Source organism: Archocentrus centrarchus, chromosome 3 (genome assembly GCF_007364275.1).
Source record: "Archocentrus centrarchus isolate MPI-CPG fArcCen1 chromosome 3, fArcCen1, whole genome shotgun sequence".
Classification (NCBI taxonomy): Eukaryota; Metazoa; Chordata; class Actinopteri; order Cichliformes; family Cichlidae; genus Archocentrus; species Archocentrus centrarchus.
The window spans coordinates 8729680-8742087 of NC_044348.1; the positions used below are offsets into that span (position 1 = coordinate 8729680).

General features: G+C 39.3%; 1 protein-coding gene across 1 annotated transcript in view; it reads right to left on the minus strand.

Moving 5' to 3' along the window:
- Positions 1–9317, minus strand: part of LOC115778189 (cyclin-dependent kinase-like 5) — a 29871-nt gene extending 20554 nt beyond the window's left edge. The window contains exons 1-2 of the mRNA XM_030726247.1: positions 9244–9317; positions 5251–5285 (exon numbers count right to left, since the gene is read on the minus strand). Of these exons, the coding sequence (XP_030582107.1) occupies positions 5251–5285; positions 9244–9280 (72 nt within the window). The 5' untranslated portion in view covers positions 9281–9317. The remainder of the gene's footprint in view (positions 1–5250; positions 5286–9243) is intronic.
- Between the last annotated feature and the right edge of the window lie 3091 nt (positions 9318–12408).

Here is a 12408-nt window from a genome sequence, read left to right on the forward strand (position 1 = left end):
ACGGGTGAGATGTATTGGAAAAGACTGCATTGTGAATCTTAGGGTCTAATAAATAAAAGTGCTGGAAAAATAATCACATTAATTAGAAGTCTCCTGAGTGAAAGTCACGTTTTCTAAACATCAATCTCATCAGTCTTTGGCACATAAAAGACATTTCTTTGAAACCATCTAGGAGGTTTTTTCTTCCCACTTTCTCGAGAAGCACTTCAAGACATTAGTTATTTATAAATTATTATAAATGAATAACTAGTGGTAGTGAATTAAGTACTATGAAACACAATTATCATTCATAACAAATTATAGTCACTGTTGGAATTAACAGTAACAACATTTGCTCAAGTATTGCAAGGTTTTTGAGTTGTACTTCATTTGAATTATTTTATTTTATGCTACTGCTTTATTTAAACTACAATTGTAGACAAAGGTTTACTCATCATGGGCATGAATGTTACTGTAATTTTGGGCTCTTAATGATTTCTTGGAACTGTTCTTTTTCCAGGGTGGAATGATTATACAGCATATATTTTTAATGACTTTAAAAAACAAGAATTTGGTTTGTGAGTTTGAATTTATTTTGGAGTTTTGCCAATCCACACAGGGTCAAAAGTATACATACAGGCTTAAATATATACATACAACCCCACTAATATTTGGTTAAATGTCCCTTAGCAAGTTGCACCTCTACCAGACACTTTTGGTAGCCATCAACAAGCTTCTGGCATAATTCCAGCTGGATATCTGACCACTCCTCTTGACAGAATTGGTAGAGTTCATTTTAACTAGTTGGTTTCCTGACACAGACCAGGCTTGAGGTTGGAGCATTTTAGAAGCTTAATGTTAGCCTGCTTTATCCATTCAGAACCAGTTTTGATGTGTGTTTAGCATCATTGTCATGTTGGAATTCCCAGTTTTGTCTGGGAAGCTGAAGAATTTGTAGGTAGACCTCCTTCTTTATTATTCAATCCACTTTGAACAATGGACCAGCACTGGCAGCAAAACAGCCATAACAGTTGGTAAAGTGTTCTTAAGGTTATGTACAGTTGTTTGAACTGATGGTCTTGGAATCTGCAGCTGTTTAGAAATGACTCCAACAGACCTTCCCAATTTGAATAAATCTACAGCTCTCTTTCTTAGATCTTCACTGAGTTCCTTGGGATTTCCCATTGTTCTGAGTACTGGTCTGTCTAATAAGTGCTGTCAAATAAACCCTTTTTATGCTGGCAAAGAGAAACTACCAGTAGTAGTCAATCATGATCACTAATGAGAAGTTAATAGGCCTTGGTCTTGTCAAGTAAAAAGACAGTATAGAACATTCAGCACCACTTATTGAAGATTTAAGTGAGTGTATGTATATGTTTGAGCCTGTATGTATACTGTTGTCCTTTTGTGGATTAGAGAGAAAAAAAAAAAGAAAAACTTGCTTTTTTTAAGGTCATTAACGATGCATGCCATACAATCATTCCACCCTGGAAAAAAAATCAAAAGCCCAAAATTTCCATGACATTCATGCCCATGATGAGTGGCTGTAAATGTCTTCCCATAACTGTACATTGATTTGTACTTTAAACTCTGCTTGTTCTCTGTGCTAACGGAAAACAAAAAGAACTGTGCTGAAAGAACACCCGCGATGCCAAACCACAGAAATGCGTGGAGGCCTTTTGAATCTGACAACATTAAAATGTCGATAAAGGTGACCGACTGCCCTCGTTTAATATGGCCACTAGAGCAAACTGACTGAGCCTGCTAGCTGACTACTTGTTATGTAGAGAGCTTTGGACTGTGTAGCAATAATCATCATGCATGTTTACCTAACGTCACACTGTGTGGGCTGAGTCCAATTAAATCTATAGAATGCAATATCCTTGTGAGGCGTGTCATCTATTCCAATGAATGGGTGGTGAATTTCAGTATTATTACTACTACTACTACTATTACTACTACTACTAATAATAATGATAATAAAAAAATGAAAAATAAAAGCATTGCATTATGATGCAACTGCACAACTCATCAGTTCAGTCCATAGAGTCCAAACAGCTGAGCTCTAAACACACGATGGGATTATGAGAAAGGAAAGTTTTGACCTGGCAAGGAAGAAATATGTTTTATTCCTAACATTTATTCAAATATTACAAAACTGGCTCCTTGTATTCTACCTCATTTCATTTTGACCAGCTGGTGTGCATATAGGAGTCTTATTAGAAGTCACACTGTGAACATCTGTAATTCTACTGCAGGCAGTCTTTGGTTGCCGTGTCACTGGTGTTTCATAGAGGAATTTTTGTTTCATTAAATTTGGACTGAAGTCAAAAATTTCAACAGTGTGAAACCTTTGAGCTTTGCTTGAGCATTGCAAGTCAAAAAGATAAAAAAAAAATATATATATATCATTTAGTAACTTTAATTTGCAATGTTGTCACATGTTGAGAACATTCATTTGCCTCACAAACAGACTGCAGAGAAACAAGTAACAGGACCATATAACAGCTAAAGTTAAGCTAGAGACAATTACACAAAGTAAGACGTGGCTGGACGAGTCACACCTGCAGGCCTTTCATTCATGCATGTAGAGTATATTAATGACATCCATTTAAATACTTAAAGAGCCACCACTAGAATTCAGCGTGATCCAACGACATTTGTCAGAGAACGTTCAGATTCATGCTTACAGTGTTACACAGTGAGTAAGCACCAAGTGAGTGATTCATATGAGTGTGCACATGTGCAAGTGGTGACATTAAAGTTTCTAATCGCCCTTTAAGGAAGTTGAAATCATTCTTTCACTCTGAAGGGATTCCCTGTCTACTCACCTTTCCCATCATCTGGTAAATAAATCACTTTGATGATGACTAGCATGATAAACTAGATGGTGAACATGGGGAAAATTACACTTGCTTGGCATTGTACGCATAACTATGTTAGCATAAATAAAGGTTAGCCTCACAGCTCTGAGATGTGCTTTTGGTGAGGCTGCAAATGTTGGTGCATGTGAGGTAAATTATGCCATCTGCCAATGAGCACAGTGGTCTGTAGCTCAAAATTTTTGTGACCATGCACACTGTCTGCAAAACAAATGGAGCAACTGTGGGTGTGTCAGTTTTTGTGCATTATTATAGGGATCAGAATGTTCACAACTAAGGCGATGCATCAATAAATATTCTGTATGAAACAGTACATCTTTTCTTTATGAAGTTAATTACACCTGTAAGTCTAAGCTGTGCTTATACAGCTTGTCTGCCTAGAGTAAGCTGCAGAACCTGGTTGTTAAAACCCTTCTAGACAATGATCAACTGTAAGTAAAGTAGAAATGTTAAGGAACCACAGCAACTCAGCCACAAAATTTTAGACCCCATAAAGTTACAGAGCGGGGTCACCAAGTGCTGAAGCACAAAAACTGTAAGCTGGGAGCTTCGTGGCATGGGTTTCCAAGGCCAAGCAGCTACTGCAGGTGTAACGTGTAGGTGGCACAGCACTTTTGTTCAAATAGTATATTGACTTGGATGGAAGCCTGTTTCCAAGCAAAGGGTTTCCTCCAGAGGTCTCGATACAAAGGCAAACTTGTACGGGAATTCAGGGAGACAAGATCAGCTCATCATCCATTTTCCCCTCTGTGTCTGCTAGAGGCCTCATTTCTCCAGGCCACACGGGCATTTGTCAGAGCATACCGTGGTCAATGTTTAAATAACTAGGACTTTAATTATTGGTTGAACATTAATTTCTAGCTGTGCACAGTGCAGCAATAAACCTTTGATGCATAGCAGAAGCCACTGGAAATATTTGGTTTAGGTAGGCAGCAGAGTTATTGTGTCCTGTATGAAATGCCTGTTACTCTTGCTTAGTTACTGCCAGAAAACTGTTTTTGTACTGAAAATGTAATTATATTAAACATGATAAAAACACCATTATTGCATGCTTTTACCGTATTTTCCGGAGTATAAGTCGCACTTTTTTTCATAGTTTGGCTGGGGGTGCGACCTATACTCCGGAGCGACGTATATGTGACATTTATAACACATGAACCAAAATACTCCAGCCACTTGACATCTCCGTGAACTGCAGCTTTAAGGCAGTCTTGCGTAACCTGTGGGCGCAGTGGATGATGGATGGAGAGCACAGCTTAACGGCAACTGGGAGAATGCGCCACCCAACTTTCCTGGAAGTCATTGGATGGATCAAGAAAACATGGGCTTCAGTGACAAACCATCCTGGTGGGATTCAGAAAGGCTGGAATAATTGGAACTGCAGCTGACGACAAGTCTGACTAACGCGACACAGAAGAGGAAGCGGCGCTTCGTCTACGGAGTGTACGGAATTGTTTAGAAGTGACACCGAGGATGAAGAATTCAATGGATTGATGGTTTGGTTAACTTGTTAGTATGTTCTTTATGCTATGGTTATCTGAATAACTTAATGTTACGTTAACATACTGTAGCGATTCTCTTAGTTAGAGAGCGTGTTGATGTTGTGGGATTTCGGACTGTTCGGGAGGTTCGTGAAGGCAGCATGGAGAGAGAGAAAAAGACCGAGAGCTTGCCTGTGTGTGTGTGTTGCTGTTCCGCTGTTGTAGTTGTGGTTGGCGTGGCTGTGGCCTACAGCAGCCGTTTTTCTGTTAATAAAGACGACCTTTGTTGTGAATATCGCCGACTTTGGAAGTGTGTTTACAACGTTACAATACCGAACACGTGTTCGTTGTGCATCATGTAGCTGAATGTGCTACGTTAGCATAACGTAGGTGTAACCGTGTTCGTCCTGTTCTTTAATCCATTATTATTTTAAATTGCCGTTCAAGATGGAATTTGTGCTCTGAGTCTCGGATTCTATCAACCCCCCCCCCCCCCCCCCCCCCTAACCCTAACCCCCCCCCCCCCCCCCCCAAAAAGTGCGACTTATAGTCCAGTGCGACCTATATATGTTTTTTTCTTCTTTATTATGCATTTTTTGGCTGGTGCGACCTATACTCCGGAGCGACGTATAGTCCGAAAAATACGGTACATCAGGCTAATATATGGTAGCTAACATTAGGGACAAAATAGGTCACTGTTGGCATTGTAGTTTTCTGAGATATGCAGTACTTAAACCATATAAGAAAAAAAATACCACTTATATTTCTTTGAATCTTTGCCATTGTCTGATTCTTTTAAGTGAACATGTACCACCATACAAACACTTCACATCACAATAAAGCAAACCAAGCATACCGTTCTGCAAAAGACTGTAAGACTTTCCGAGTAATCAGAAATGCTATCTTACCTTATGCCTGCACTTAAGCACCACTCCATATGCTCCTGGACAACGAGAAATAGACAGAAAGATACAAAAGATCAATAAGGAAGTGAGGCTGGGATGTGTTGTTAAGTTTTAGCATCTTAATTATGTTTCGACCTCCAAACCTTAAACAGACAGGTTCATGAAAAAGAAGTACAGTAGGTGAGAACCACCAGAGAAACAACAGTTAATAGGTGAGGCGGAGGCATCCATACTCACTCTCCCACACACTCAGCACACACTCACAGCTATACCTTTCACAAGTAATACACACACGTACACTGTGTCCCTGTTTCTGTCTTTGCTAAGACAGGCGATTGTGTCCATTTAACAAAACTCGGATGACTGCTGATGTTTCAGAAGCCGAATCTCTGGCTCTGTCTTGCAAAGATGTCAGATAGGCTTGCATTTTCTAAAGTTAATTGTTTTCCACATTTCCAAACTGCTTTTGTTGCTGTTCAGATCACATATGCAGCGTAATAGGTTAGATAATGCTTGTCTTTCTGCCAGAATCTGGCAATGTTTTTGTGGCAATGGCCTGATTTCTGTGCAGGGTTTTGGAGGTTTTTACGGCTTTGCTCTTATGGAGAGCGATACCCTTTTGCATAGCCACCATCTGTTACTTTGCTTTCAGAGTTGCTTTCAGCATTTTTTTGCAAAAAGAACTAAAAAACCTTAAATAATAATTATTTTTGCAATGGCATGTCTTATCATAAGACTTGTGCAGCTGTAGTTGTAAAAATTCACTGTATATATTTATCTGTTTGCTACATGGGGGTGAATAGGTCTATCCAGGAAAGTGGTAACCTGCAGCAACATCATTTATCTTTTCAGGAAAAACAAGGATTCATAAAAATAGTTTTTAAAAAGTCTGTGATAACATTTATGCTGTTCCAGAGCTATGCAAATTTGATTTAATCACATGCACATAGCAAACATTTCATAATTATTCATAATTTGCTGATAAATTTGTGATTTCCATGGTACAGACCTCTCACAAGCTTGTGCATGAGTTACAAATCCATTTGGCTTGATTATTAAAATAAGGAGATGTGTTGCAAATTGTAAAAAAATGAAAAATAAAATGAAGTGGCTTCAGGATTCCTGCAGTAAATACTTATAGCACTTTCTTAATTTTGCCATGAACCATGATAGCTTAGTTATGGTAGTTAGAGTACTTTGCTGGCTGAGGAGAATCAAGATTCATTAACTGTATAAAAAAGAAAAAAAAAGAAAATCAAAACACAATTTAACTGACAAAAAAAACATTTTTAGTGACAGTGTAAATTTAAAATGCAGCCGAATTACCCAGCAGATATTGTGTCTATGTTGAAGAACAATGGGAATACAGTAAAAAAAAGTGACAAAAAGTTAATATATGCCACCATCACGCTGTGTATGTAAAAGATGCTCTGTGTAAAGTATAAATACATTTTACACATAGTGCCTTTAAGATGAAAAAAAAATCAGAAAACTGTTAATTGCAGTTCCTTGTGGATATAACTTTTTGATAGATGTAGTAACGAGTGCTGGTGTAGATCACAGTTTATGAGAATAAGCAACAGCAGAATAAACACTTGGCTCCTCTGTCTTCTCACATTAGAGTAAAGTAGGAATGCATGTCCATCCAGCCAAATGAAATCCGGCTAAAAGACATAGAAATTTCATGGATTGTTGTTTAAAGGGCATTTAAGAGTCATTCACAGCTAAAAGTCAAATTTTATCCCAATTTTTTTTTTCCATTTTCTAAGCATAGAATATATTTCATAGTCAATGAATCTGCTAAGCAAGACTGCTCAGCCTTTTACAGCAAAACACACACATAGAGGCAAACATGCACACAAACATAACTGATGCACATGTTCATGTTTTTGAAACAAGTATTTTAGAGATTTCCCTGCCATGATGACAGGAATAAATTTCTGGTTGAGAAAATAATGAATTACCCTCATATATGGACTAAAAAGGTATAAAGCTAAAAAAAAAAAAGAGGTATCAATATGAACAGAAAACTGCAGAAACATACTTTAGCAGAAAAGAGTCATAATTCACACCAGAGGTCTTTGTCAAACAGGCATTGATTATTATTTTTTTATATAAACTATTAAACAAGTGTTCATATCTAAATGATTTTATACAAACCACAAACAAATTAAGGCTGGAGTAAAAAAAAATAAAGGTTTGAATTACCTTTACATCGATATATGACATGGTAAATTCAGCGTATTGTAGAATATGTAGAATATCAGTTTTATCAGTACTCCAATCAGGTCCTGCTCTTCTGCTTTAAGTGTCTTTCCATTCAATAAGCAAATTAAATTTCAGCTGCATTTTCCAAGCAGCATTTCGGAAACTCAACACTTCCTTCTGGCCAGGAAGTGGTTGATCATACCCTTTGACCTAAAGGCATTCAGCATGGGAACCCATCGGCTATCATCTGAAAACACTTTGGGGCTTCCGGAATAGCCGGATCCCATGTTTAGAAATGGAGACAAATTTAAAAAAGTGAAACTGAATAAACATATAACAGTTTTTTTTTTTAACTCTCCAAGCTGTTTACCTGTACGCTAAAAACACCTTCTTACATTCAATTTGATTTGATTTATATAACACCAATTCACAACAACAGTCACCTCAACGCACTTTATTTTTCAAGGTAAAGACCCTAAAATATTAGAAAGAAACCCCAGCAATCACACAGCCTAGAAACCCCAGCAATCACACAGCCTAGAAACCCCAGCAATCATACAGCCTCCTATGAGCAAGCACTTGGTGACAGTAGGAAGGAAAAGCTCCCTTTTAACAGGAAGAAACCTCCGGCACAACATCCGCCGCAACCGGTTGGGGGTGTAGGGGAAAGAGCAGAGAGCACTGAGAGACAGGACGAAAGACACACTATGGGAGGAAGAGTGTAATAATTACTAATGCAGTAGTGGGGAGTGAAAAGAGATGAGTGAAGCAGAAACATGCCCAGCCCCCAAGCTACCTAGGCCTATTGCAGCACAACTAAGGGAGGGTTCAAGGTCACCTGATCCAGCCCTATCTATAAGCTTTATCACAAAGGAAGGTTTTAAGCCTAATCTTAAAAGCAAAGAGGGCGTCTACTTCAGGAACCGCAAGTAAGCCTGCAGTCCGAGATCAGGCTGATACAGTACTATGAGGTCTTTAAGATATGACGGGGCCTGATTATTCAAGATTTTGTATGTGAGGAGAGAGATTTTAAATTCAGTTCTGAATTTAACAGGGAGCCAATGAAACATGTTTGGTCAAAACTATGCAGACAAGACTTTAGGGTCCAAAAATCTTGTCCTTTGATTGCAGATTTTTTATATTCAAATGCTACACCAGACCAAAAAGGGTCAGATCGCATTGATGGTAACCTCACCATGCTTTAAAATAACACACAGAATAGAGGCAACTCAAAGTAATCAAGGAATGAAAACAGCCACAGTTAGAGAAGAGAAACTGAGCAGCAGAGTGGTGAGTATCCTTGACTGTTATACTGATTAAATTAGTACTGTGGAAAGTAGCCAAACAACAGGTATGTGCAGAGGATGTTTTTAGTTTGTATCAGGAGTAAACTAAAACCGGAAACAGGGAGACTTCACACTAAAATCTAATAAGGTATGCTTATCAAACAGGCAAACGTATAAAAACGATCCGCCTGTTACACAATCCTGTTTCAAGATAAACAAATGCTCCAGAAAGTAAGCGAAAAGATTTGATGACCTAATGACTAAAGACTTCACCAAACTCCAAGGCTCACACTCTCCTTTAAAATCTGCCTGCACTCAAAAATGCTAAAGTAGGATATATAAGATCTGTCAACAGCTATGTGTAGGTTTCAGCTGTGCAGTGTAAGACTCCCAAATCCCATTAAAATGTACACTGGTTATGACCCCAGTGTTACCAGCAACAGTACATAAAGTCTTCAAGTTTTAAAACATGCAGTTAAATCTGCAGTGTAAATCCACCCACCTTCGCCCACAATGCCAAGGACTTCAAACTTATTCATTACATCACCGAGAGTGAGGGCTCCTCCAGCAGGTGAAATGAGCTGCTCGGGTTTTAGCGAGGAGGCTCCTGCTTTGACCAACAGCTGACGGAGTGAACTGCAGACTCCAGGAGAAGCATTGTAAGCGTCTGACCACAGCCCATCTTCACTCCTCTTCCACCATAGCTTCTCTCTCTCTTTCTCTCTACCTCTCTTCCAGACTTCTGAAAATAATTTTGCTTTATTTTTTATTATTATTAGGGAGCTGATTCAAGTTTATTCAGTTGTCCTTGCACTCCCTTTATTCCATGTCCTGATGTCCGTCTTCTACTTCCATCCAAAACTGCACACTGGCACACCTGGAAGACCAGAGACAAAAAGCAAAGATGTAATCAAATGTGTTATCAAAGGGTCCCTCCAAGGTCCAACTACACCATCATTCCTTGCACAAGCAGTGGCATGCTGTTGGTATTCCTGACACAGATGGTGAATAAGTGGGACATGTAGATGTACAGAAAGGCAACATTTCCTTGAGGGCATGTTTAAATAAGGGATGACTTAAGCATCACTTCTACACTATTCTAATTATCTATCCATCAACAAAGAGGATGCTGCAAAAAAGTATGTCAACAGCAACTGAAAATGACCAGTAAATATTATATAGATGCTGCTGGTCCTCTGAAGAGGAATCCTCTGGGTGATCCCCTACATTTTCCTCTAGCAGCACTACAAAAAAAAAAAAAAAAAGAAAATTCACATTTTTGCTATTTAATGAAGTTATTGACATCCTCTGGATGGATTGCTTTAATATCCATGGTGCAAGGAGAATGAATCCTCCTAGATTTGCCTACAGCGCTCGGCACCATCAGCAGGTCAGTTTTCAGTTAGCCGATAAAACATCTCAACATTTACTAAATGGGTTGGCACAATTTTTGCAACAAACAGTGATGCATGATGTATTACACAGATTTTGCTTTGACTTTTCCTCTGAAGCCACCAGCTGAGTGATCATTGCGGTTTTCAGTGAAAGGTCTCTATTTGATTAACTATTACACTCCGTATCGTCATTCATGCTTCCTGTTATCGGCTCCAAAAATGCAATTTGTCAAGTACTTATTTATAAAAATAACTGCAAAACTTTTGACAATTACAAATTGTGTTTGTGCTAACAAAGAACCGTTAATGTGGGAAACTGCTGAACAGAGTACATATCACACTTCCTTGCTATCAGCAAGTTAACCCTCTGGTATCTAAGATATCATCAGTAACAATCCAAGCCCAAACACCAACTCTGAATCTGGACAATCAAAATATGTCATTCTTGAAGAGAAGAGAAGAGAAGAGAAGAGAAGAGAAGAGAAGAGAAGAGAAGAGAAGAGAAGAGAAGAGAAGAGAAGAGAAGAGAAGAGAAGAGAAGAGAAGAGAAGAGAAAGTAATCAGCCCAACTGACAAGCATCAAAAACTATTCCCTTTTCTCCTTAAAAAAGTCTGTTTTGTCTTTCTCCAAAATATAAAAGTTGGGGTTCTCACGATGACTTAGACCTCAGCATAACCCTGTCAGGTCAGAACAGCACTGCTGTTCCTCAGCACGCATGCACACAGCGTGATTATGTGGTGAATTATTGGGTGGAATGCTATTAAATGTACTAACTTGAAAGGTGATGTACAAATTCATGTCCACGTTGGGATGATTTTGAATAATTCTGGTGACGTCTGGACTTTTAAGCTATAGGATCAGCAGGCTCCCCAAAAATTGCAAGAACACTCACATCAAGATTAGTTGCAATTTACAAAGTGACCGCTTTATCTGCAGATCTCTGAATCTGACACATTCAAAATGTTGAGCTGAGCTGGCTGATGTGAAGATTTAATATTTTCACAACTAACATTTTCTTTCATTGCTTATGTTCACCCCCCCCCCCCCCCCCCCCCCCCCCCCCCCTTACATTCGGGTTTCTTTGAGGTTATTCTGCTGTACATTTATGCACAACAATTTTATTTTATTTTTTTAAACAAAGAGAGAGAAAAAAGGCTCAGAACAATTACATCTAAAGGCAGATCATCTCTTGTCACACATCCAAAAACTGACCACGATTATTAAATGCCTCTTTTGTAATGTGGATGCTGCTGGACTGGAACCATCAAAGCTTCTCACAGTATCAGTCCAACTTCATTTGATTTATTCAGCAGTGCAAAAAAAAACACTTTAATGTTGACTTGGCTCATGTGCCTGTGTGGGCGTTTTCCTATGCAGTGTATGCTCCACACAGCTAAGTCTTTCCAGGGGAAGAGATAAAGTGGACGTTGAGGCCACCCATGGTTTGTCATTTAAGGACACTGGGTAGTGATTCAATTTAGGTATAGACTAAAAGCCAACATCGAGAGTGACCTATTAGGTATTAGAGCTTGTACTTTAGAAAAAAAAATGTTCCTAAAAAGGATACAGCATGGATTCGGTTTGTTGATACGCTGCTGCTTCTTCTTGCAACGAAACGGAAATAAGGTGAAAACATCACTGTAGAAGTCCAGAAAATATTGACAGAATGGAGGACAACATAATATCGAAACTAATGCTGGTTGGAGTCAGCATGCAAAGAAAACCATGGCAATAAGTGAGTTTGGGAGCCTGAATTTAATAGGCAGGTGCGTGCGTCGGCGTGCACGAGACTATGTGTGTTTGCTTGCGGTGAGGGGGGAGGGAAGGGGAGAGGTGCTGGTGGTGGGGGGATAGTAATGCTGCTCTCTCTGCACCGAAACTGCGTCTCTCGTCGCTGCGTTGCGGAGCGCACCACCATTCCATCGCTGTCCACGCGTTTCTCAGCCTACACAGCAACCAGTGCATACATTATAACGGTCCATGTTCACGACAGTGTTGCACAACATCACCCACAAATAACGTTTACTAGTGAATCCATAATAAGAGATCGTTTCAAGCACACAGAAATCATAAAATGGATAAAAAACATCGCAGCCCATTCACCTTTAAACCGAGCGAAGATTTACCTGCAGATGCGATGTGACGCTTGTACGAGGTGAGAAAGCTCAATCTGTGAAGCGCAGAGCATCATGTCCGTGAAAATGATGATGTGGGAAGACGAAGAAACATCATGTGGAGCGACGGGGGGAAAACCCGGGGCCTGCGCGTCGTG